The sequence below is a fragment of the Anopheles gambiae genome, chromosome 3, assembly GCF_943734735.2.
Source record: "Anopheles gambiae chromosome 3, idAnoGambNW_F1_1, whole genome shotgun sequence".
NCBI classification, from domain to species: Eukaryota; Metazoa; Arthropoda; class Insecta; order Diptera; family Culicidae; genus Anopheles; species Anopheles gambiae.
The window spans coordinates 55,324,068-55,351,505 of record NC_064602.1 but is presented as its reverse complement, the minus strand read 5'-3'; the positions used below and the strand labels follow the sequence as shown (position 1 = coordinate 55,351,505).

The 27,438-nt window shown below is 42.6% G+C and overlaps 2 protein-coding genes across 2 annotated transcripts; one reads left to right on the top strand and one right to left on the bottom strand.

Annotated features, from left to right (window-relative positions):
* Positions 1–10,896: 10,896 nt before the first annotated feature.
* LOC133393486 (uncharacterized) lies at positions 10,897–20,598 on the bottom strand. The gene is made up of 2 exons (XM_061658714.1): positions 20,520–20,598; positions 10,897–15,998 (listed from the first exon to the last, which is right to left on the bottom strand). The coding sequence occupies exon 2, from the start codon at positions 12,601–12,603 to the stop codon at positions 11,467–11,469; it is 1,137 nt and encodes a 378-aa protein (XP_061514698.1). The 5' UTR covers positions 12,604–15,998; positions 20,520–20,598; the 3' UTR covers positions 10,897–11,466.
* A 145-nt stretch (positions 20,599–20,743) lies between these two features.
* Positions 20,744–26,388, top strand: LOC133393487 (uncharacterized). The gene is made up of 2 exons (XM_061658717.1): positions 20,744–22,672; positions 23,146–26,388. The coding sequence occupies exons 1-2, from the start codon at positions 21,660–21,662 to the stop codon at positions 23,174–23,176; spliced, it is 1,044 nt and encodes a 347-aa protein (XP_061514701.1). The 5' UTR covers positions 20,744–21,659; the 3' UTR covers positions 23,177–26,388.
* The last annotated feature ends 1,050 nt before the right edge of the window (positions 26,389–27,438 follow it).

Genomic DNA, 27,438 nt, shown 5'->3' with positions numbered 1-27,438 from the left:
GCTTTGTTTTTTAAGCCTAAATTGTCGTCAGCGACATCCCTCCCCCCGTAAATCCTCGTAGGGGAGTTACAATTCTAGGTTTAAAGTGGGTGGCCTGCATGGAGGAGGACCAATATTTTGTTTTAGATATTTCTTGATTAACATCGCGGAAACCAAGATGACCGTAATAGAAACACTTAGTATGGTTATCGAGAAGAGTACATAGTTACTGGTTACTGATTCTACTTCGTTAGACTTATCTTCTTTTGATATGCTTAAATTTAACATGGGTTTAAAATATGCTCTAACTTGCTCAGATTTTATTAGCATCGTCGGTTGTATTTCGAACTTGCTCGTCAAAATGCTACAGTCTAGTGACAAGGTTATGATTCCGATTGAGCAGCTTGGTGTAGTGAGTGTTTTGTTACATTTTAGTAATATCTTATCAGGGTTGGTAGAGAAGAACAGAATACTGTTTGGATTTGTAAGTTGTATAAATTCAGTGACTTCTGGCCCTATTTCCTTTGAACTACATCTGGTACCACTTTCTGTGTGTAGTAATGCTGATGCTATGCAGTCTGGTTCTCGTTGTATTATTTTCTCAGAAGATATGTAATGCGATTCGTTCAGTTTAACAATTTCCTTCGGGTATAAGTAACTAGTTTCGTTGATGGCTATTGTATTTTCGTGTATGTCTAAAATCGTATAATTGGCAAAGTTTGGAATGGCTATGACTTTAAACATCTCGTAATTTTCTATCGATACAATTACGTTTTTGATAGAAAAGACTATTTCACCATTTTCTATCCTCCTATTGGTTATTTCCGAGTATTCTAAAACGTTATAATGACTTGCCATCTTTCTTCGCATAGTTTGTTTTAACATCTCTTCGTCCTCTAAATATAATTGGTTTGAATCTATTTCGTGGTACTTATTTATCATGTCTTGTACTAGAGCGGTTGTAAGCATGATCGTTTCTTGTATGTACTTTGTTAGAACTTCATTTTTGTTATGCTTAAATTCTTTGCTGAGAACATTTATACCATCATAGAGTTTGTCTATTCGGTGACGTAAATTTTCTGTTAACTCATTGTGTTTTTTATTTGTTTGGGTCAAACGTTCGGACACATGTGTAATTTTTGTATCCTCTGCTGCTCTGAAGGCTGCTAATTGCTCGTCTATGTCGTCTCCCCCGAACATGAAATCTTTTAATATACCAAATATTCCCCGGGAGCGTTTTGTCCTTTTGTGACTTATTCCTTGAATTAGTTGAATTGCATGGTTGCATTCGCGCTGGATTGTAACTTTTAGATCTGAGAGTTCGGAGTCCGTACTATTAACGGAGTTCAATACTGTGGTTAAGTGTTTTTTCAACGTTTGTAACGTATCCGTATCATTTGCCGGACGTGTCCCCGTATGGAATGTCGTTTCCCATGCTCCTTTTTTCAATAGGAGTGTCCCAATATGATCAAAGTATATTCCTGGTTCAGGGATAGGTACGATCGATAAGCATTCGACTCTAAACAGAGCGGCTATGTATATTGTTATTTTAAGGATGAGCTCCATGATACGGGCCTAATTTTGAGCTTTTTCCTTTTTGGTATTTGACTTGCTAGTTCTTCTGCTTTAGCTTTTATAACGTTAAGATTTGTTTCCTTCCTTTTTCCCCAATTTGGAAATGTTTGATCTCGTTTTACCTCGAGTACTGCTAGTTTTACAGTTGGCCTATTAACTACATTATTACCTACTTTGATTCGTGCTGAACGAGTTTGTCCGTCTACGCCAGTTACCAGCTCGCAGATTCGGCCTTTAAACCACTTTCCTTTCCTTTGTTCATCGGGAAACGTGACAATATCGCCTATTTGTAATGGTTTGGCCGGTTGAGTCCACTTTTCTCGTATAGAGAGCTTTGGGAGATACTCAGCTATCCACCGTCGCCAATATTGTTGTGTGATTGCCTGGGCCCTTTTCCAATCGGACCGTACCAATTCTGTTTTGGTGATATCTGATATATTTGCTCTGCCTCGCCGGAACAACCTAGCAAGAAATGAGCTGGAGTTAGGGGCTCGTCATCTTCTTGTTCTAGTGTTAAGTGAGTCAATGGTCGATTATTTGTTAGGAACTCTATCTCAGTTAGTATTGATCTGAGAACGTGTTCTTTATAACTCTCAGCCATGGGAAGCAGACTCTTGATTTCTCCAACCATTCGCTCCCACGCACCTCGAAAATGAGGGGCGCATGGTGGGTTAAAGATCCATTCTATGCCTTCTGAGGCACATCGATATCTTATTTGTTTCATCTCATTGTCGGCTCCGACAAAGTTGGTCCCATTATCGCTGTATAGGAAAGATACCTTTCCTCTTCTGTATTGCAAATTTTTTAAGCAAACAATAAAGGTGCTTGCCGTTAGATCAATGGCTATTTCTATATGGATTGCTTTTGTGGTTAAACACGTAAATATAACACCCCACCTTTTTTCTGACCGTCTGCCTATCGTAACGAATAGGGGGCCGAAGTAATCTACTCCACAATGCGTAAATGGTTTTTTAAACACTGCTGTCCTACATGTTGGCAGTGGTGCCATTATTGGTGGGATTGGTTTAGCTCGTGCGTTTTTGCAGTATTGACATTTGTTTATTACGTGCTTAAGACTGCTTCTGAGATCTATCACCCAGAATTTTTGACGAACTGCAGCCATCACTGATTCGCTCTTCTGGTGGTAGTACCTCTCATGATAATGCTGCAGGATAAGGTTTGTAATGTGATGCCCTTTTGGTAGGACAATAGGGCTACGTGCGTTAAATTGAAGAAATTTAACGTGTTCAAGTCTTCCTCTAGAACGCATGATCCCATCTTGGTCCAACATAGGGCACAGGCACCTAATTTTACTGCTGCCATTAATCGGGTTCTTCAATGAGAGTTGTATCATCTCCGTTTGAAAGCTTTCCCATTGAGCCTTTTTTATTAAGTGGCACTCAGCTAAGTCAAGGGTAGCTTTATCGATTGCTGTCGAAAATGACAGGGATTTAGCCTTACTTTTTAACCAATCCAAGTACTTTAGTGCGTACGCTACCGATTGTTTTAGACGGTGCCAGTTGGAACACCATTCGACGGAAATGGCGTCATAATCTATTCTTTCCACTGTTCTCGAAGTGTTTACCCTTTTCCGGTCTTCAAATGTGTCCGGAATGTCTGGTGTTAGTATTTTTATTTCTAAATTTTTGAGAAAGTCGGGACCATTTAACCATATTGACTTTTTCTTACAAGTTTTTGTAGCTTCGTCAGCAGGGTTTTCTGCAGATGCTACCCAGTTCCACTGCTTCGGAGAGTTGAACTCCAAAATTTCTCCGATTCTCAGGGCTACGAACTGATTATATGTTCTAGGTTCTGAGTTAAGCCAAGCTAGAACTGTTTTTGAATCGGTCCAAAAGAATTCTGTTTGAACCCTTAACCGCAATTCCCTCTTGATTGATTCGTTTAGGCGAGTGCCTAGCACTGCCCCTTGCAATTCAAGCCTAGGGATCGACAGTGGTTTGGTAGGAGCGACTCTTGATTTTGCGGCCACGATACTTATGTCGATGCCTAAGTCGTGGACTGTCCTAAGATACGTGACTGCGGCAAAGGCTTTTTCTGACGCGTCTACGAAAGTATGGAGCTCCCTGATCTTTACGTTATTTTCAATCGAAAAACATCTAGGTATAGATATGTTGATCGAGTTTTCGATTCGGCTTATCCAGTTTTCCCATTTTTCCTTTATGGACTGTGTGACTTCGTCATCCCAGTCTAGTTTAGTTTTCCAAAGATCTTGCATCAAAATCTTACCTTCAACAGTAATGTTGGCAAGATGGCCTAGAGGATCGTAGATTTTCATTATATATGAGAACATCTGACGTTTCGTTAGTGTTTTAATATCTGCCCTTTTAAACTTGTAGGCAAAGACGTCAGACTCTTTGTCCCAAACCAATCCCAACACTTTATCGAAGTTTTGATTTTTCTCCTCTATGCCAAGTACACTTTTCTTGGATAACCTGTTGGTTGGAATGCCTTTCTCCACTTCTTTTGAGTTGGAAAAGAAGTTTCTCATAAAGAATTTAGCATCATCATGTATTTTACACACCTCCGAGATAGTATTCACGGCTGTATCAATATCTGGATAACTATCTAAGTAGTCATCTACGTAGTGGTTTTCAATAATCGCTTTTACTGCCTGGGGATAAATATTTTTGTAACGCAGTGCGTTCTCGTTCTTCACAAACTGAGCACAAGTTGGTGAGCAAGTTGCCCCAAATGTCATCACTTGCATAACGTAAACTTGAGGAACGTCAGAAGGCGATTCTCGAAATAGAAATCTTTGAGCGTCTTGATCTTCCCGTCTCACCTTTACCTGGTGATACATTTCCTTGATATCTCCTGAACAGCCTATTTTGTGTTCCCTGAAGCGGAGTAGCACTCCGAACAGGGACGCAGTAAGATCTGGACCGGAAAGAAGTTGAGAATTAAGGGATATATTTTGATTTTTTGCAGCCGCGTCGAATACTAAACGTGGTTTGGGAATGGGTTTATTATGGTTTATCACGGAAAAGTGGGGAATGTAGTTTATTTTTCCGTTTAATTGCAGCAGTTCCATTGGTGTCGCCTTACGTGCATATCCCTTTTCAACGTATGCGTTTATTTCTTTATGATACCATAATTTTAAGTTTGGATCCCTTTCCATTGCCTTCTCTTGACTTTTTAAGCGCGTAAACGCTTGTCCGTAACTGTCTGGAAATTTAGGATTGTCGGTTTTCCATACTAAACCAATTTCGTATCCGTCGCCAGTATTTTTAAGCGTGTCTTTCATAATTTTTAACGCTCTTTTGTCTTCTTCAGAGGCACGGGTTGGAGTAGGTTTAACTCCAAATTCCTCTGTAGAAAAGAAACCACGCAAGATTTGCATCATGTTCTTGTTTTCTTCTTCGTACGTCTCTGTCATCACAAATGAGTTCTCTGTGACATTTGGCGTATTCGTTCCCCCAAAAATGACCCAACCAAGCCTCGTTTCATGGGCAATTGGTTCGTTTGGTCTACCTTCTCGATATTTTGCACCATGGCAAAGATACGAATGAGGAAGGCCTAGTAGCACGGTAGGCCTCGCATCTGCATAGCTAGAGATACTGATGCCTTTCAAATGTTTAAAATTTCTTTGCAAACACGGAGCATCTATGGTTTGAACGGGAAGGTTAAGTTCCCTTACACTTCTGAGACCTTTTACTTGAAATTTTCTTTTGTTAGCTCCCTCTACTGTTATGGGAACTATCCTACTTTCTGTCTCTTTTTGAATGCTTCCGTCCGTCCAGGAGAGAGTTAGCGGTCTTTTTGGTCCGTGAACGTTTAGTTCTTTTCGGACACTTTCCAAAATGAGGCTAGTTGAAGAGCCAGGATCCATGAATGCATAAGTTTCGAATTTTCTATCATTATGGTGCAAAGTGATGGGCACGATCTGATAGAACAGATTATTCTTTTCCTGATGGCAATTTATTTTGTTTGTAGGTTGCCCTTCTACCAGATTTCTTTTATGAAACATACTATGATGCCTTTTGCCGCACCCGTACACACTACATTGTGGTGGTAGACGACAGTTTTGGGCGTTATGGTTGCTGTACTTGCAGCAATTGGTGCAAATTCTATGCCGAATGAAAAGAGATAATTTTTCATCGGGCATCTTACCGTTCAATTGTCGGCAACGAGTGGTTTCATGAGGAAATCCACAAATTAGACATATCGTTTGCTTTTCTGGCCCTTTATGACGATGCTGCATGTTTTGACGGTTCGACCTTTCTTGTTTGGCTACTCCTTCGTTCGCGGCCAGTATAATGGCCAGTTCTTCAGAGGGTTTCAGCCATTCTGCTAGGTCTTTTAGCGTGAGATTCTTATTATCTTGTTTCCTACTTATTGTGTGTTTCAACCATTCGTTCCGAAGTTCGGTTGAAAATCTTGATGTCAAATCGTTTAGCAGCCTCTGGTCATTCAAATACCTTCTTGCTTCAACAACACCATGTTGTCAATGAGATTGCGCAAAGCGTTGGAAAATTCTAAGAATGCTGAGGGATTATCTATCGTTATGTGCTTTACTACTAGTAATTCTAACAGTAAAGACTTGTAAATGCTTTCAGCATTTCCAAACATTTTGTCGAGCCTGTTTAATACAAGCGGAACGTTTTCTGGGTTAAGCATTAACCCACTAACCGCACGAAATGCTTCGCCCTTCAGATGCTTTTGCAGCCTATTCATGTTTTCTAAATTTGAAAAATTACAAGCTCGGGAAGTTTCTTCGTAGGCTTGTTTAAATTGAGGCCAGCATTTATAGCTTCCATCGAAATCTGGAAGCTTTGAAAGTGTTACTTTCGAGTCCTTAGAACACAACGATTGAACCATTTTGTCTAAACTCTGAGTTAACAGTTTTACGTCTAAACTTGTCATTGGTTTTTTATTGACATCTTCTGATTTTTTGTTTTGTATCTCTTCTTGTAGCCGTTTTAGCTCTTCTTCTATTCTTGCTTTTTCTTTTTCTTTTTCTTCTTCAATTGTCATTTTTTCTTTCAGCAGTTTTTGCGTTTGCATTAGTGCTGACCTATATTCCTGCCGTTCAACTTCCTTATCTTTACATTTTTTGCATAAAAAATCTTTAACAGGTGATTTTATGTCTAAGCATGACAAGTGAAACCACCTGTCGCAATCAATACAAGTTATCAATTTCCCTATCTCATCTGGGTTCGTGCATAATTTGCAGTGCCCATTCGGATTCTTTTTAAAATCGTATTCCATCTTGAACTCACCGTGGTTCAGATCCGCTTCAGCAGGGTCAACTCTTATTCGGCTGGTCAGGGACGGCTGGATCGGGAGTGATGTCTTCACTGCTGCTTGTTGGTCTTCTCAGGATTACAATACGACGTCTTCCGTATTACGTGCCGGTTGCCCTCAAACCGAGAACGATGGTTGCCTCAACCGGAACGATGTTTTCTTAGCGGTGGGTCGGCAGTCATACACACGACGGTAATACACACAATGGATACAGTCGTCACAATTAATTTCTTCAATTTGCTCTTCCTACGTTGCACTGCGTCGGATGCCTTATGCAATATTTAGCTCGCGGCACACGTGTTTCGTTATACGTTTCGTCGGAGTTAACGTCCGATACTTGCGACGCACGCGTTTTACGATAACTATTTGTTTGTTTTTTTTTTTTTCAACTGGCGCTAAACTGACGGTTTCATGTTGCGTTGCGAGAACGGATGCACCTTTCGAAGCTCGCGACGTACACGTATTGGTCACCTTTTTCACTAGTTCAGCATTTGCCTTATACGTTGGCAGTATCGAGTTCACTTTCGATTGCGTCACTTCACTAACGGTAATGACCGCGTTCTATTCACTGTTGTGTCGTTGCACTTACAGTTCTTTTGCACTCACTCACCGCCGAGGCGCTTCTCGGGTTTTGCTTCGTCGAGCTCGCGGCGTACGCGTATTGGTCACCTTTTCACTAGTTCAGCATTTGCCTTATACGTTGGCAGTATCGAGTTCACTTTCGATTGCGTCACTTCACTAGCGGTAATGACCGCGTTCTATTCACTGTTGTGTCGTTGCACTTACAGTTCTTTTTTGCACTCACTCACCGCCGAGGCACTTCTCGGGTTTTGCTTCGTCGAGCAACTGGTGCGTGGCCCTTCTTCCTGGGCCGGCTGTCGTAGATCGGCTACGCCGGATCGTCGTCCGTCGCCGTTGTTTCACTATCACAACCCTGCTTGGGTTGCTGTGGGGTCTATTCACGCCTCTACGGGCTTGTTACTACTTCGGGTTTTTATTTCCCGATTTATTTGACTACTTTCCGAACCATTGGTTGATGCGTCCTCTCTGGAGCCACCATTTGTCGCGCACACGAAAGTGTCTTTCGGAGCAGCAGCTTAAGACAGGCACACTACACGCCGACTTAAGCACAATAATGAACGCACCAACTGGTTCTTGGCAAGTCATGGCTTCATTAATTTATTCAATTGATTTTATACTCTAAAAATGCTGACCGTCGTCGATCAGCATATTCTTCTTAATCTATTCTTCTTAGCCTATTTTTCCATTTAATCGTTAAACCAGCGCGCATCGTTGGCGCGTTGCATAACATAGCTAGTCAGCATTTATTGACCTAGCAACGCTTTGTTTTTTAAGCCTAAATTGTCGTCAGCGACACGATGTGTGCTTAGAGTCGTTATCATGCTGAAAGATGTAATGCTCTTCGTCTCCGAATTGTTGTCGGGCGTATGGCAACATCTTACGACTAAGTATTTTTCTATACCCTTCCGAGTTCAGTGTCCCGTTGATACGGAACAAAGGACCCGGGCCGTGCCAGGAGAAGCAACCCCACACCATTATTTGTTATTTGTTATTTATTTATTAAAATTCAACGGACCGCAAGTGGCCCACTTGAAGCGAATTCATTTACATTAATTCATTATAACATAGTCACATTACGGTCATTCATTTGTCACGCTTAGTCTTAAGTAACATAATTAACATGTAAAAGGTCGCACGACACGAATACTATTCAACAATGCGGTGCGCGACATGTCAGGTTGATGACGATCACAAATGACATTAAACTCACGGCACATACGAATAAACGGATCAGAGGAGCCAAAGCGAGTGCGGCGTTCCTCCACGTCAAGTAGCGATCTAGCTCGGAGCGATCTCGGCGGGACATACATGTTGAGCCTCGAAAGAAGCGCGGGCGAGTCGATCCGATTGTCAAGAAGTCCCGCGACAAACAGCCTCTGAGCGTTGCAGTTCCGCTGCTTCAGCGTCTCGATGCCAAGCAACGCACAGCGTCCCTCATAGTCAAGTTGGACACTCCAGGAGCGCAAAGCGAACCGCGTGAATTTGCGCTGGATCGACTCTAAACGAGCTAGGGGACGAGCAGCTGTAGGCCACCATACTACAGAAGCGTATTCTAACACTGGTCACACCAAAGCACAGTATAGCGTCTTGATGCAAATCGGGTCAGTGATGTCTCGTGCTATTTGTTTTAGTAAGCCGATCAATTGGTTACCCTTAGTGACAACGTGCTCTAGCTGGTCGTGGAAGCTCAACTTTTCGTCAAGGAGCACTCCTAGATCCGTGACACAGCTTTTGCGACCAATGGTAGATCCATTTAACGCATAGTCATACACTAAGGGGCACCGCTTTCTCGCAAACGTAACGACAACACACTTCTCGACGCACAATTCAAGACCATTCAAAGAGCACCATGACTGGAAGGCACTTAGAGTGGCTTGAAGGCGGAGTTGGTCTGACCGGTCGCGGATAGGCAGGAACAGCTTCGCGTCGTCTGCATACAGTAGGTGGCCGTCAGGAGGGAGCAACCGTGTTACGTCATTCAGGAAAATGACAAACAGCAGCGGTCCAAGATTACTCCCCTGCGGCACCCCCGAAGAAGCATCGATACGGCGCGACGTATGGGGTCCCATCTTCACGCAGTATGTGCGACCAGCAAGATAGGAGCGCATCCAGGCCAGCAGCTGCACAGGCAGACCAAGCGTTTCGAGCTTTGCGAGCAGCAAGGCGTGCGGAACGCTATCGAAGGCAGCCTTGATGTCCGTGTAGACTGCGTCGATCTGCGAGCCGGCATCGATGGTCCTGTGGCAGAGGCTAACGAACTCAACCAGGTTGGTGGTGGTTGAACGCTGAGGGACAAATCCATGTTGAGCTGTGCTAATGTAGTTCGAGGCAGCTGTGAGGAGAGGTTCGTACACCAGGAGCTCGAAGACCTTAGCGCAGGCACAAAGCGATGTAATGCCACGGTAATTACATCCATTTGATTTGTCCCCCTTTTTGTGCACTGGAACAAGCCACGAAGTTTTCCAGCAGGCAGGATAGATGCCCGAACGCAGCGAGTCGCGAAAAATCGAGGCCAGGATAGGCGCGATGGTGGTGCCACAACGCTTAAGCGTGGAAGCCGGGATCCCGTCAGGCCCTGGAGCAAACGAAGATTTCAGCCTGTCAATCGCTTTCGAGACTGAATACTCATCGATGATCGGCAAGTTTGGGGCCATAGCATCCACCGGTACGTTTGATAATGCGTCGGCTATCTGCCTCTCATCAGTTACAGCTGGAAGGAAGGTGGCGGCAAAGCGCGAGGCAAAAATATCACATACAGCAGACGGATTGTTGCCGTTGCGCCCGTTGTAACTGACGGAGCTAGGAAAACCAGAGGATTTCCGACGATTGTTTGCGAAGTTCCACAGTACACGTGAATTGCCGCGGCAGCGCAAAACCGTACGCCGTACGTGCCCCAGGTAGCGGAACCTGTTATAGCGCCGATAGAGAGAGTGCGCAGTGTTATAGTTGCGCAATGCAGCGGGACACCTACGCAACAAATAATCGCGATACGCGGCAGCTTTAGCCGTTTTGAGCCTGCGCAGCGTTCTGTCACCCCAAGGGGGGCCTCGTTTAGGTCGTTTCACCGGCGTGCATTCATTCAGGGCTTGCAACATGAACCGCTCAAAATCTTTCACAGCGAGGTCAAGAGTGGCGTAATGGGAACAATCGAAGACATTCGCGAACGAGGCGATCATCGGCAGGAGCCTGTTAAAGTCCGTCCGCGCGTAGTCAAGGCGTGATGTTAGCGCAGGAACGGCTGATTCCTCTCGTGGTAGCGGGATGGCCAACTCAAGCGCCGGGTGATAGGTGTCAATTGCTAACAGCGGGGTGAGGCAAAGTTCAAGCGGAAGGCAAACAGAAGCAACAGCATTATTTGCAAACACCAGGTCTAAGACGCGTCCGCTGGTGTTAAGATGACCATTGATCTGGAAGAGTCCGCTATGATGCATCTCGTCCATAAACAGAGCGGAGAGAGCCGATCGCGTATGTGGCTCATAATGCAGGAATGGCAAATCCGGATCATGCTGAGCGGCTGACCAGGAGACGAGAGGTTGGTTGAAGTCTCCTAACAGGAGTAAACCGTCTCCGGGATGCATAGTTGAGCATAATGAGCGAATGCAATTTTCGATTTCACGGAGCGTGGCAGCATTTGCGGCAAGTCTAGGCGGGAGGTATGCAGCAATGATGAATAGTCGGGAATTGCCTAGTTGTATTATAACGCACACTAGCTCAAGCGATGGATGCACCGTTGTGTGCTCCCGTGACGTCAGAGACTGAGAGCACGCAATCAACACACCTCCACCGCGGGAACATGTACTGTTGTCAACACTACGATCGCATCGGTAGACTCGGAAGCTATCGTCAAACAGCAAAGCCGAAGGTAGACTAGGATCGAGCCAGGTTTCCGTAAGCACTATTACATCGAAATTGGATTCCAACACCGACAGGCGAAACTCATCGACCTTCGTGCGCAGTCCCCGCACGTTTTGATAGTAAACAGAGGCAGTAGAACGGGCAGTGCGAAGCGCATTAGCAGCAGGAACATAACAGGTAGGTGTTTGTGCAGACTTAACAGAGGTTCGTCTATTCGTGAAAGAAACGGTCAAGTGTGGTCCGTTGTAAGTTGGTGTTGGAAGTGCGGCGAATTAAAAGCGGGCCGTCAATGAGTGTTGAATTAGGACCATGAGTAGTGTCGTTCAGCGTGTGTTCTCCCAATTGTGGTGATGTTAGTGTTTGAGCCTGTGAAGTTGATGCGTGTGCCGGTGCGTGATAGACAGTGGATGTTGGTGTGCGAGGCATCGATCGGCGATCGATGACAACAGGTGTGCGTGTGAGAGAACGGTGTTTGATGGTGATTGGTGACGATGAGTGTCCATGCTCTCGTTGACGGGATTGTACAAATTCACGTACACCAATACCGACAGGCCAGGACGATGGGGCGAGTGCTGCGTCACGAAGGGCGGCCGGTACTCTCACTTTGAAAGAAAGCCAGTTTACGCTGTCAACACTGACTCCCTTCCTCAGCAAGCAGTATGCTAGGACGTCATCGGTGGCTAAACGGCGTTTCACAGAAGCGACCACTTGCTCCACGGTGACGGCAGTGGACAAGCGAGATAGTCGGATCCATATTCTGTCTGTGGCCGGCTGGGGAAACGCTGCTCGAAGCGGTGACGATAGCGAATCGGTTCCCATGAGTTCTTCCGGTAGCGTAGACGAGGGTGGGATGCCGACTGTAGTGTTAGTGTACGCGCTTGGCGATGACGCTGCAAACATGTTATTTTGACGAATGTTTACGTTTTTGTTGACATCAGGGGACATAGAATCCTCGATGATACGCCGCCGCTTTCTACCCGCAACGGGCCGAGGATCGGTATTGCAAAGCTGAGGTATGGGTGCATTTTGCAGTAGAGTAAATCCACTGCGCACCTCGGCGATAATCGGTTCAATAAGCTTCCCCACAGCCGCAACAGTTGAGGTGAGAGCAGCTTGAAAACCGACCTGAGCCCCGATCTCTTTGACTGATCGGCAGCGCGGATTTTTCAGGATATTGGTGCACCCAGTGCAACTCCAGTGCAGATCGATGTGAGTCAGGACCGCATCAATCAGCTCGGAAGGCAGCCTGCAACAACCGCGGTGAAAAGTAGCCTCACAGTACGCACAGCCGACGATACAGTCGGCAGCATCCAGTGACACAGCACACGCGAAACAGATAGCCGCCATCGCGAAATTATGTGCGGTTTTGATCACACCACCGTTAACCCGGATTAAAAACGTTAATACACAGTCGTGGGTCAATGAAATAACACACTAACGCGCAACAGTAACAGGAAGCAGTTTGGTAGTCAGTTGAACGAGTATTAACTGGGTACGTTAGAAAATACACTTAAATATTTTTGGAAAAACGCGGAGCACAGCGATAAGCGACCGAGCAGTTAGACGTCAGACGTCAACATTTACGTGGCCGCCTCCGTGACTTAGGGTTTTTATCGTATTTTTCGGATGATACGCCTGATTAGGAAGGCGCCAGACGTATTTAATGCCGTCCGAACCATCCAGATTGATTCTGGACTCATCCGAAAAAAATATTTTGCTCCACCAAAAGATGGATGCAGCTAAATGCTCTTCGGCAAACCGAATGCGCGCTTCTACGTGGTGCGGCTGCAGCTTACGAACCTTTCGCGGTCTCCGGGCACAGAACCCAGCGGCGTGTAAACGGCGAGACACCGTTTTCGCCGAAACTTGCAAACCAAGCTCCTGCTTGATACGAGCGCAAGTTTTGAAAGGATCCGCCCTGATCATCTCAACAATCTGCGCGTCAACGTCGGCCGTTGTTTTTCGCGGACGACCTGTCGATTTACCCGTAGCCTCGCTACGAATGGCGTTGTCCACAAACGTTCGCGAACGGCCGAACGCCTTGCAGATTGTCTTGATCGGCACGTTCTCACGATATAGCCCCTGAATGTGTTTTCGCTCCTCTGGTGTGCAGTGCTTTCCGCGACCCATGATGATTTTGTGGAATTTTTAAATAGCAACCTTTCACCTTGACCACTGATGGAAGAATGAAGCGCAACACGGTTTGGCTCTCCTTTTATACTGCCGCAAAACGCTGCCGGCACTCAAAACTCAGATAAGTAGCGCACCAAAAATGAGAGTATAAAAGGCAAAAATCGGCTATTACAAATTCAGTACGCCTCGAACTGTTGGCGATGACACACCTAATGAACGCAAAAAAAAAACACACACAAAATTTGTTTTTCCTATTTTAATGTCCACCAGTGTACCTGGGGCACGTAATCGATAGTCAAGGTTTAAGACCAGATCCAAATAAGATTGCAGCGATAAGAAATTTAACGGAGCCTACAAACCTCACTGAGATTAGATCGTTTCTGGGAGCCATAAATTATTATGGAAAATTCGTGCCGAATATGCGACAGCTCCGATTTCGCTTGGATGAATTATTAAAGCACGGAGAGCGTTTCCAGTGGGATCATAAATGTAAAGAAGCGTTTGATCAGTTTAAGAAGATACTTTCATCAAATTTGCTCCTCGCGCACTATAACCCTAATGAAAAGATAGTGGTATCAGCTGATGCATCCTCAGTTGGGTTAGGAGCTACATTGAGCCATAGGTATGTGGATGGTAGTATGAAACTGATTCAGCACGCTTCGAGAGCGTTAACAGAGGCAGAGAAACGATATAGTCAAATTGACCGTGAAGGGTTGGCAATAGTTTATGCAGTAACAAAATTCCACAGAATGTTATATGGACGGCATTTTTTACTGCAGACGGATCATCGACCGCTATTGCAAATTTTTGGCTTTAAGAAAGGCATACCGATTTATACAGCAAATAGATTGCAAAGATTTGCATTAACTCTGCAATTATACGATTTTGAGATCGAATACGTAAGAACTGAGCAGTTTGGCAACGCGGATATATTATCCAGATTGATAAAAAACCCTTCGCAACCAGAGGATGATTATGTTATCGCCAGTATAGAGATGGAAAGAGATGTAAAGGCTATGGCGATAGAGGCTATGAGTAATTTTCCTATATGCTTCAGAGAAATAGAAAGGCATACATCGGCAGACGCGATGCTACGTAAAGTGCGACATTATATACAAGATGGTTGGCCAACAAGCGTGTCTTACGGTAATGAGCTAGCATGTCTTAATAGCAGAAAGGGTGCTTTAACGCTTATTGATGGTTGTATTCTTTTCGGGGAGAGAGTGGTGATACCACAAAGATTGCGAGAGCGTTGTTTGAAGCAATTGCACCAGGGTCATCCAGGTATGCAAAGAATGAAGTCAGTTGCACGAAGTTATATATATTGGCCATTCTTGGATAGAGATATAATGGAGTATGTCAGAACATGTTCATCGTGTGCAACTGCCGCAAAATCACCACCACATGAATCTCCACAGGCTTGGGGTAAAACTAACACTCCATGGGAGCGCATACACGTAGATTATGCAGGACCCATTGATGGGGAATATTTTCTGATTGTAGTTGATGCACACTCTAAGTGGCCGGAAATATTCAAGACACCAAGTAGTACATCAACAGCTACGATAACTATGTTGAGAGGATTATTCGCCCGGTTTGGCATGCCGGTGACTTTAGTAACAGATAATGGTACGCAATTTACCAGCGAAGCATTCAGTGATTTTTGTTTGAAAAATGGTGTGCATCATATGAGAACAGCGCCGTTCCACCCTCAGTCAAACGGCCAGGCCGAGCGTTTTGTGGATTCATTTAAAAGGGCATTGCGGAAGATAAGAATTGGTGGCATGGCGTTACAAGAGGCAATCGACATATTCCTGCAAACGTATAAAACAACTACAAATCCTCAGGTAGAGCAGAACAAATCACCCGCAGAGCTCATGTTTGGAAGACATATTAGAACCTGTTTTGAGTTACTGCGGCCGCCACCAAGACTAGAGAACCAAGTCACATACAACTGCACGAGATTATTCAAACTGTTGGGATCACCCTGTGTCGCGATTGCCGATCGGTTGACGGATAAGCCGATCACTCCCGATGATACGCGCTATCAGCGAGAGAGTGACAAGTTTCGGCCCGTACGACGGACGTATTTCAATCCCGTTTGTTATTGTTGTATAAGTGTACTAATTTATATATTATATTACATTGTAGATAATAAATCCATACCATTTTAAAAGTACAAAACAAACAAAGCGATCTAGTATTTATCAAAGAGTATAGCCGAAACAATTGGAAATGGATACCTGCGGTTATAGTTAGAAAGATTGGCCACGTAATGTATCTGGTGCAAACAAATGATCGGCGTACTAGGAGGTGTCATAGGAACCAGATAAGACAACGATTTTATGAAAGCACTGAAAACAGGTCATTAGCTAGCATTCTTCTAAGTGTTTTGTTGGAATCATGGAATTTACCGTTACCGCCGCAAACCTCGATTAATCCTAGCGAGACAGAGACACCCGTTGCATGTACGTCTATACCTCAGACTCCTTCGACGTGCATGTTACAGCCAGAAAGCACGTCACAGCCAACAATAGCATCATCAAGGTCGACGCAGCATACCCCTTGTCATCGCGAAGCCCAGCAGCCACTTGCACCTCGTCGCTCTTCTAGAAATAGAACGGTACCACGAAGGTTTGCACTGTAGCGGGTTCACGGAGCTTAGTCTCACGGCTGTGTCGTTACCAAAAAGAAGGCTTTATTCTTATTTTCTTCTATTCTTATAAACTATCCTAATCCTCTATCCTAATCTATAAACATAACCTAGCTATAATAATTCCCAATTATTATGGGATCAAGGTTGCTACACTACACCCCACCAGTAACGGAGTTACGACCTAATTTAAAATATATGCAGGCTTAATTCTATCGATACTAACAGATTCTGATTTTCCATTAATGTCTAAAATAAAAAATTTTCTAAGGCGTCTTATAACATGGAACGGGCCTTCATATGGGGGTTTTAAACCTGTCCTAACCTTGTCCACCCTCACAAAAACGTTTTTGCATTTGTCTAAATCCTTGGAAACGTAAGGGTGCAAATTTGTTTTGACTTCGCTTTCGATTGGTTTGATTGATTTCATTATCTTTTTTAAATTTTCTGTGAACTCATGGTCACTGGATAAATAATGTGTGTCTGGTTTGAATATTTCTGATGGTAGACGCAAAGTTTGCCCATATACTATCTCTGCCGGGGTAGCATTTAAATCTTCTTTATGCGAAGCTCTTATTCCCAGTAGAATGATTGGTAATCTTTTTGCCCATGGCACGGACACGTCTGAGGCTTTGATGGAGTTCTTCAGCTGACGGTGAAATCTTTCCACCATGCCGTTTGCTTGAGGATGGTAGGCGGTGGTTCTAATGTGGTGTGTACCTAAAAACTTTGTCAGACTATCGAACAGTCTACTCTCAAACTGTCTACCTCTATCAGTAGTGATAGTTCCCGGGCAACCAAATCTGGAAATATACTCTTTTACAAAAGTCCAAGCTACTGTTTCCGCGGTAATTTCTGGGATTGGATAGCATTCTGGCCATTTCGTGAATCTGTCCATAATTGTTAAAATATATGACATCCCTTCTGAGGGTGGAAGGGGCCCTACAATATCCATATGGATATGATCGAATCTTCCAGCAGGAATTGCAAATTTTCCCAAAGGTGATTTTGTGTGTCTGCTGACCTTTGCCCTTTGGCATGCTATACATGTGCGAGCCCATCTCCCAATATCTGCATTCATTGCAGGCCAGAAAAATCTGGTTGTTATCAACTTCCTGGATGCTCTTACCCCAGGGTGTGAGAGGTTATGAACACTATCAAAAATAGATTTTCTTAATGTGCCAGGCACGTACATACGATTATTACCCGTAGAGGTTTCAAATTGCAAGTTGTATCCATCTACGTTTTTAATTTCCAAAGTGTATTTTGATGTTTTATTGCTAGATTTAGATTTGAAAATGATTTGTTCCAGTTGCTCATCACAAGCTTGATGAGTAAAAAATTCATTACAGTCTATTTTTTGTGATAATTCATTCAATTCAATTCTTGAAAGAGCGTCTGCAACTATGTTGCTCTCACCTTTTATATATCTTATGTCTGATGTAAATTGTGCTATGTAGTCCAACTGTCTATATTGACGAGGCGATTTATCTGTTTTTGATGCTAAAACTGTTATAAGTGGTTTATGATCAGTTTTCACAAAAAATGTTCGGCCTTCTAAAAAATACCTAAAATGTTTAATTGAAGCAAAAATTGCTAAAAGCTCTCTATCGAATGTGGAATAGCGTTGTTGTGTCTGAGTTAACTTTTTAGAAAAGAAACCTAGAGGTTGCCATTTGCCATTGTCATACTGCTGTAAAACTGCGCCCATTGCAACGTCTAAGGCGTCCGTTGTTAAAGAGTATGTTGTATTCTCTTTTGGATGTGCTAGTAGGGTTACATTCGCCAACTCAGATTTTAGCTTATTTATGGCATCAGCGACATTTGCTGGTAATGAAAACAAAGTTTTCTTATGTTTGTTGTGATATGCTACCAAGTCGTGCAGAGGTTGCATTGTTTTAGATATGTCTTTTATGAATCTATGATAGTAGGTCAACATACCCATGAATCTCTGCAGACCTTTAACCGAAGTAGGGAGAGGAAATTTTGTAATTGCATCTACTTTATCGGATGAAGGCCTAATGCCTTCAAGGGATATGTTGTGTCCTGAAAATTCTATTGTCTGAACCCCAAAAATGCATTTAGAAGTTTTGATTTTAATGTCGTTTTCTGACAGACGTTGTAAGACTTCTTCTACGTGCTTATTATGTTGACAAGCATCTTTGCTTGCGATCAAAATATCGTCTATGTAAACGAAAACATAACTCAAATCACTAAATATTCCATTTATGAATCTCTGAAATGTTTGACTTGCATTTCGAAGACCAAATGGCATTCGAGTAAATTCAAACAGTCCAAAAGGTGTGACAATTGCTGTTTTAGAGATATCCTCCTCAGCTACTGGAATGAGATGATACGCTTTGACTATGTCTAACTTCGAGAAGATACTGCAACCATTTAGATTTAATGTAAAATCCTGAATATGAGGAATCGGATATCTATCTGGAATCGTTATAGCATTTAATCGACGATAGTCTCCGCAGGTTCTCCAATCTTGATCAGCTTTTGGAACCAAATGTAATGGAGATGAAGCTGATGAAGATGACGGACGGCAGATTCCTAAGTCCATCATTAGTTGAAATTCTGCCTGAGCTGCCTTATATTTTACGGCGTCTAGACGCCTCGGCTTTGAAAAAGGCAGTGCCTCTCTGGTGGTGATGTAATGGACCACTGAGTGCTGAACTGGTTTGCTGTAATCCGGTGGAGCAGTTAGTGATGGAAACTTGTCCAATATGGTTTTGAACTTTCCATCTACTTGAAATAATTTAGGCGTCGGTGTATCGACACTAGCTATTGATCCTTTTGAAAAGAGACTGGCCAGTGGATCGATCAGTTTTTTGTTCTTTAAATCCAAAAGGATTCCAAATTTTGCTAAAAAATCAGCTCCAATTAGAGGTCTATTGACCGAAGCAAGCACAAATTCATGCTGAAACTCGCGTCTCAACCCAAGGGAAACTTTTAACATTTTTGTTCCGAAAGTGTCTATAGTGCTTCCGTTAGCGGCTGAAAGTTTATTTATTGGTGTTTTAGTTATTTTTCTGAACATATACTGAGGAATAACTGAAACATCTGCCCCTGAATCCATTAAATAAGTAAGTGCACTGAGAGGATCATGAACGAAAAGTCGACAGGAATGTTTACCAATTGAAACTGGCAGGGTTGCTCCGAAACCTGTCAATAACGAAGCAATCTTTAGTTTTTTTCATTAGATTTCCAGAAACACGGTTTGACACAAGAATTTGCTTCTTTCCCATATTTTTGATGGTACCAACAGAACCTTGACTTGCTTGGACGCCTTTGATTTTGATTGCGCTGAAATGATCTACTGGGCCTACTTTCTAAATTTTTAAGCCTTCTTGTCAATTCCCTTATTTCTGACTGTAGTGATGCAATTTCATCGATGTTCTGGGAAGCTTGGGAAGAATGTGTGTTGATTCGAATTTCATCTATGTTTTTTCCTAATGATGCTTCCCATATTTTGTCTGCAATTTTCAATAGCTTTGAAATATCTCTATCTCCTACGGCAATCAAAGCTACTTCTATTTGCTTTGGTAATCGCCCTAACCAAAGTCTTTTAATGAAACTTGTTGACACTTCAGTGCTACTGCCAGCGAGTTGTGACATTTTCCTAAAAAAAACTGACGGAGAATCGTCTCCCATCTCCGCATGAAAAACTAATCGTGAAATACGTTGTTCCTCGCTAGCAGAAAAACGTTCTATAAGTTTGCCTTTTAAATATTTATATCTATCTTCAGCAGGAGGATCTTGAATAATGTCCATCACCCTCTCGAATGTCTCTGGTGCCATGGCACTCAACAGGTGTATGTATTTGGTTTGGGCTCTGACAATGCGAGCGGTTTCGAATATCGCTTCCGCTTGTATAAACCATCCTACTGGAGAGCTAGCCCAGAATTGTGGCAACTTAATTGTTGAAATTTCCCCAGAGGCAGAGGGAGTAGTGAGTTCAAGCTTTTCGTCTAATGACATAGTTGCAATATCTTATAATGTAATATGCAGAAAAAGAAAATTGAATGTGGGTAAATGAAATTTAAATGAGAGACTCGCACGGTAAATGCATTGATAATTTAATGAAATCACCAATCGCGCCTAGTTGTTTTTTATGTAAACCTAGCTGATCGAACCCTATTGCATATTTAAAACAAAAAAAATAATTGAATCTAAAGATATATTAGTTTAGACACGCTTTTACGCAATATGAAATCGAAATCACTTGAAACGTTGTACTTATACTAATTTTGTTTCACTTTAAATCACGCATGGCATAATGTTACGCACCGCACTGTATATTCTCAATTCGAACGTGGTATTTTAACTTGGAACGGTAAATCTTGTGCAAAAATTGTAATTGTTATTATTTCTTTTTTTTTAAACTAGACGTATTTTTACGTAATGCACTGTACAATTGCTCACTATTGTCTTATTCCTGTTCTTCACTTGGCAATACTCGTGTACTCACATGATACCTGTAGAGAACGCTGCAACTGCCGATGGCCGTGGTGTGAAGCTGCTGATGTGGATGTTCGTACCGATCTTCGTAGATCGTGTGGTATGTGAGAGTAGCAGTGTGGGTGTGCGGGCAGTAGGAGGTTGGACGGAATAAAGAGCAGACGTGTGTTACTGTAGTTCCGGTGTTTTCGATGGAATATCACATTGGCGATCCTGCCATGATGAATAAAAGCGCTCCTAGGTTGAAGAAAATAAGGAGTGATAAAAAAAAGGAGAGGAAGGATAAAAACAGGCGATATAAAGGATAAACCGAGTGGTAGCCTGGTGCATCTCATGGCCCCTCCAAAAAGGTGTAAGCCCGAGTGGTAGCCAAGTTCAGCTCATGGCCCCTCGAAGAATGTGTAAGCCAGAGTGGTAGCCGAGTTTAGCTCATGGCCCCTCGAAGAAAATGTATACGCGAGTGGTAGCCGAGTTCAGCTCATGGCCCCTCGAAGAATGTGTAAGCCAGAGTGGTAGCCGAGTTTAGCTCATGGCCCCTCCAAGAAAGTGTAAGCCAGAGTGGTAGCCGAGTTTAGCTCATGGCCCCTCGAAGAAAATGTATACGGGGGTGGTAGCCGAGTTTAGCTCATGGCCCCTCGAAGAAAGTGTAAGCCAGAGTGGTAGCCGAGTTTAGCTCATGGCCCCTCGAAGGAAATGTATACGCTTGTGGTAGCCGAGTTCAGCTCGGCTGAAAAAAAAAAAAAACATAAAGCGGTATATCGTTTTTTTTTTTGTTTCGCGTTCTTCTTCTTCTTCTTTTTCTTATTTATTTCAGCCAGCAGAACCCGGCTGACCGGTCTGGTACAGCTGTCCGATATTCAACAATAACAATTCTATGGAATACAATGGATGGTCGGTCACTGGTTTGCTTAGATGGATTCAACCGAACCCGGCTGTTGTCCGGCGTGATGGCGTGCCGTCCAAGATTTGGCAAAAACAATTCCATGTAATTCAATGCCATGGTAAACAAGTGTGATTGTATAAGTGACGATCGCACACATAGCATTGCAACGGGTGGGCTGGTGGCAACCTGAGCTATCAGGATCAGTCGCTTTTGGTGTAGCAAGCGGACAGCATCGTCACAGAACAAGCACGGAAGTGGTTTAGAAAGATGGCAGGTTGGACAGTTGAGAACAATTTGGAGTGTGCCCTGGAAGTGCGTAGTGAGAGCAAGGAAAAAGATTACAAGGGGGATTTTTTGGCCGGTTCTTGGCCGCTTAAACCATTTTCGGAAGAGCTTCCTATCCACGAGCGGAAAGCAGAGTGGGCGCGTTTTAAAGGACAATATGAGAGAATAGTGATGTGTAAAGGAAAAGTGAATTCGGAAATGAAGTTGATAGCTTTGAAAGTATTTGCTGGAAGCTATCTGCTAAACATTATAGAAATGCAGGAAAGACGAGTGAAAAGTGGTGAAGGGGACGTGTATACAGAAACAGTGAAAGGGGTAGACGATTTTTTCAACGGCATATGTGATGAGGGAAAAGAAAGGATGAAGCTGAGAGAAATGAAAATGGAAGCTGATGAAACATTTGGTGATTGGGTGTTAAGATTAGAAGCTCAAGTGAAATTCTGTGGTCTGCCAGAAGAACAGAAAATTGAAGAGTTAGTGCAAGCTGTGTTGCGACGTTCGGTTCCCCAGATTGCCGAAAAATTGTTTGAAATGGCAGATTTATTTGGGAATGAATTGGACAAATTAGTAAAGCATGGTAAACACCTTGATTTCGTAAGAATGGAAAAGAGAGAGATAGAACAAAAGCTTGCCAAAAGCACGACAAAAGAATTTACAGATAGCGATAATTATGTAGCGGCAGTGACTTCGTGGAGAACGAAAAGGGAACGATATGAGCCGTACGAACAACAACAAAACAAGAGACTATCGGGAATGCATCCAAACGGTTTTCGGAACACGTATAATAAGGGAGCAACGAAATGCTCAAAGTGTGACAAAATACATGGCTGGGGGAAGTGTGGAGCATCCAGATCAAAATGCTTCCGGTGCGGTGCCATAGGACATCTGGCAATTTCTTGCAGAACCAGATTGGGATCAAATCGATTTCCAAATGTGGTGAAGAAGCAGACCGAGGACATTAATCAGGTGGTAATAGGAGACCCCGCTGCAGAACGGTACCAAAAAAAATAAATAAATAAATAAAGAAATAAATAAAAAAATAAATAAATAAATAAAAAAAAAATTAAATAAAATAAATAAATTTAAAAAAAAAAAATAAAAAAATAAAATAACAACAACAACAACAACAAAAAAAATATTATCATGCTATATATGTATATGTATATGTATGTATATGTATGTGTATGTATGTATGTGTGTATATATATATATATATATATATATATATATATATATATATATATATATATATATATATATATATATATATATATATATATATATATATATATATATATATATATATATATATATATATATATATATATATATATATATATATATATATATATATATATATAGCAAGCTGAAATTGCTCGCCGTCAAAAGTTCATGAGTGTGTGGGCAAAAGTGTATTTTTGATTCACTTATCTTATTTATTTCGTTTTATTTTAATTTACTTTAACAGTTTTCCGACGAACGAGGAAGGCATGCAGTAACCGACGATCCAAGGCGCATTAACTGCATGATCGGAAATGTGCCTATCATTTTCTTACTAGATACTGGGGCATCGGTGAACACTGTTACTGCTGAGAGTTGGTGGCAAATAAGGACACACGCCCAGTCAAGTGTGCGTGAATGGCAGCCACACCCTGAAACAACGCTGCGGAGTTATGCGAATAGTGCAGTTTTGGACGTAGAATGCTCATTTAAAGCAATAATATGTGCAGGTGGAACTAATAGAACTATGGCAAAATTTTTTGTGGTAAAGGGAGCTGAAATATCCCTGTTAAGTTTTAACACAGCAGTCAGCTTAGGTTTAGTATGCATAGGACCTGGAAAGCATTATATGTTGCGTAACAAAACACAAGAGACGACAGTAAAGGATACATTTCCTAAATTGAATATTGGTGCGGTGAAATTTAGAATAGACAAAACAGTCACACCCAAACAAATAATACGTTATAATATACCTAAAGCATTTGAGAGAGCCGTGAATGAGAGACTAGAGGAAATGGAGCTTAACGGTATCATTGAGTATGTAGACAGCGAGGATGCGGAAATATCTTTTGTGTCACCTATGGTGCTAGTGCCGAAAGGAAATAAGGACTTTAGAATTGTTATTGATTATAGAGAAGCGAATAAGGCTATCATACGAGATCCGTACCCCATGCCATCGTTAGAAAGAATTTGGACTGATATCCCCAACAACGATGGAAAGATTTTGTTTTCTAAGATAGATTTGAAAGACGCATACTTTCACATAGAATTACATAGTGAGGTGCGCCATTTGACTGCGTTTATGACGATGAATGGATTAATGCGGTTCAAGAGATTACCTTTCGGGCTATCTTGTGCACCGGAGATTTTTCAAAAAGAGATGGAGAAAGTTTTCAGAAATTGCAAAAATGTTCTTATATACCTAGATGATATTTTGATGTACGGTAAATCGTTGAAAGAACTAAAGGAAATAGAAAATATGGTTAGGGAAGTTATTAAAAAAATGGACTTACCATTAACGAAGAAAAATCGTGTTATGGTCAGGAAAAAGTGAATTTCTTAGGATTAACACTAGATGGAGAAGGAATATTACCGATGAGGGAAAAAATGACAGCCATTCAAAATTTTGACAGACCTAAGGACGTAGGTGAACTTAGAAGTTTTTTAGGAATGTTGACTTTTATTGGCCCATTTATCAGAGACTTTTCACATAAAACTAAGCCGTTGAGGGATTTGATAAAAAGAGATAAATTTAAATGGGATGAGATGCATCAAAATACGTTTGAAGAATTGAAAAAGGTTGCTATGGAAGACCTTATCAAAAGGGGTTATTTCAATGAAAAGGATAGGATCATACTATATACTGATGCATCACCTTGGGGCTTGGGAGCAATTTTAGCCCAAGAAAAATTGAGCACGTCCGAAATGCGTATTATTGCATGTGCATCCAAAGGATTGACGGAGACGGAAAGCCGCTATCCGCAACTGCATAGGGAGGCTTTGGCCATAGTTTGGGCTATGGAACGATTTGCTTACTATCTATTAGGAAGGAAATTTTTGTTGCGATCAGATAGTGAAGCGTTGAAATTTATGATTAAACCGGCTAAACAAAAAGATATAGGAAAGAGGATTATGTCCAGGGCAGAAGGATGGTTCATCAGACTGGACCATTATGATTTTGATTTCGAACACGTTCCGGGAAACGAGAACATAGCAGATACTGCGTCTAGGCTGTGCAGATCTAAAGAGGATTACCAATTTGGGGTTGCTAAGGAGCCTCACGAACTATGTTTGGTTACTGCGTGCGTAAACCAGGTTAATGAAACACTATTGGCGTTAACCACGGAAGAAGTAGGAAAGGAATTAGAAAAAGATGTTATATTAAACAAGGTTATTGCTTGGTTAGATAAAGAGAATGAATGGCCACAAGAAATTGCAAGGTATAAAGCGTTTCAGAGGGAGCTGTATGTGGAAAACGGTTTCCTATTTAAACAAGAAAAGATGGTCCTCCCGCATATACTTAGGAACCGAGCGTTAACATTAGCTCATAGAAGCCACCCTGGCATGTCCACGATGAAAAATGTTCTGAGAACGGGACTTTGGTGGCCCGGTATGGACAAAGAGATTGAAGCTTTTGTTAGAAGCTGCCCAGAATGTCAGCTAGTGAAAACGACAAATACGGCGGTACCTATAGAATTAACGGAGCTACCGGAGAATCCATGGGATTATGTGTCAATGGATATTTCATCTACCACAGATAATGTTAAAACATTGGTGCTTACAGATAATTACTCGCGATTTCTGATAGCCGTCCCTCTAGAGCGAACGGATGCGAATAGTATACAAAAAGCATTGAACAGGATATTTTTAACATACTATGTACCTAAGAAATTAAAAGCAGATAATGGACCCCCGTTTAATGCGGTAGATTTCAAAAGATGGTTAGCAGATGTATGGGGGATAAAACTCATAAATAGCACGCCTCTAAATCCTACCGAAAATGGGTTAGTTGAGCGTGGAATGCAAGGTATAAATAAGATTGCAGCCATTGCACGGTTAGAAAAAAAATGCTGGAAACAGGCCCTTGCGGAATATGTAGCGGATTATAACTCATGGCCGCACCATGTAACTAAAATAGCACCAGCCGAACTAATGTTTGGTAGAGCTATTAGGCATAGGTTACCAAACCCAAAAACGGGTACTAGACAAGCGAACGATGATGAATTACGAGACAGGGATAAAATGGCGAAATTTCAGCGCAATCAAAGAGAGGATACAAGGCGTGGAGCTAGGCCTCTTAGCATTAAACCTGGGGATACGGTTTTAGTTAGAAATCAAAAAGCAGATAAGACAGACTCATCGTACAAAAAAGAATTGCATGAGGTACTTAAAATTTGTGGTGCTGGCAGGGTAACGGTGAAGGAAAAAAAATCAGGAAAAATTTACGATCGTAATGTAAAGCACATAAAAAAATTTTTCATGCGAAAAGCGGAGGAAGGGTTGACAAGTGGTAGTAGTAGTTCGGAGGAAGTAGCAGGGCTAGTGAAAGAACGACAGGCTAGGCTGATTAAAAAACCAAAACGATTAATCGAATATTAAAGAATTTGTAGCCTTATTCCTCAAGGGGAGGATGTGGTATGTGAGAGTAGCAGTGTGGGTGTGCGGGCAGTAGGAGGTTGGACGGAATAAAGAGCAGACGTGTGTTACTGTAGTTCCGGTGTTTTCGATGGAATATCACAGATCGGTGTGGCGATAGGGACCAGTATGTGTGTTGCAGAATCTGGCCTCTCGTGCCACTAGCTATGGCAATGCAGCGGGGTAAGAAGGGACGGGGGCGTGCCGATAACTGCGATCGTCTGATACCGCTGGGTACGGCGATGATGAGTAGAATTAGTTGTCCCTTATCGTTGCCTCGACGGTTATTAGTGGCGATGACACCTCAAGGTAGATGCGAATACTGCTTCTCTCTCCAAATTGCTTGGTGTATGCGGTGGATGCGCCTCGTGGTCGGCGCGAAAATTGCTTCTTTCTTGGAAATTGCCCCCGCGATAGCGGTACAGTATCGGACAGAAAGATAGGGCATTGGTTTTTTAACGCACCGTGCACCCGTTGGGCCAAGTTTATGTGTGGTTTGTATGTGCTTGTGTTTGTGTGTGTGTGTATGTGTGTGTATGTGTGTGTATGTGTGTTTGTGTGTGAGTGTGTGTGTGTGTGTGTGTGTGTGTGTGTGTATATGTGTGTGTGCATGTGTGTGTGTGTGTGTGTGGATGTATGTTTGAATGTGTATTGATGTGTGTGTTTGTTTCACAAGTAGGTCGTTTCAGATAGTTTTGTTAGTAGTTTTTTTGTGTTTTGGGTTAGGTTTTTGGTGTGATAAGCAGGACCACCGCCCTCGCGATCAGTGTGTTTTCGATGTATTAACAATGTTACGGTCTTCTTTCGCCGTGGTCTTCTGAGGACGTCCGGTTGACTTGCGCGTTTCGGTTGTCCAAACGCGTTTCAGTTGTCTAAGCACGTTTCGGTTGTCCGAAGCGCGTTTGCCACAAAAGTGCGCGATCGTTCCATTACGAACTCGATCCTTTTGCGCTTAATGCCAGCAGCAGCCATTCGCTTTTACATATGGCGCTGATGATCGGTACAACGTTTACCTCGACCCATTGTTACTAACATTGCTTGCTTGGACCGTCAAGAACGCACTGGTTAAAAACTTGGACACGGCTGATCCCGTGCTCTGCCTGCGTTCTACTTCTATACGCGATGA

What these genes read in the sequence shown, in the direction of transcription:
- LOC133393486 (XM_061658714.1), bottom strand. Translation starts at nt 12,603, where the DNA reads ATGGCGGCTATCTGTTTCGCGTGTGCTGTGTCACTGGATGCTGCCGAC.
- LOC133393487 (XM_061658717.1), top strand. Translation starts at nt 21,660, where the DNA reads ATGGCAGGTTGGACAGTTGAGAACAATTTGGAGTGTGCCCTGGAAGTG. An exon ending in GGAGACCCCGCTGCAGAACG is followed by an intron (nt 22,673 to 23,145) that starts GTACCAAAAAAA and finishes TTACTTTAACAG; the next exon opens with TTTTCCGACGAACGAGGAAG.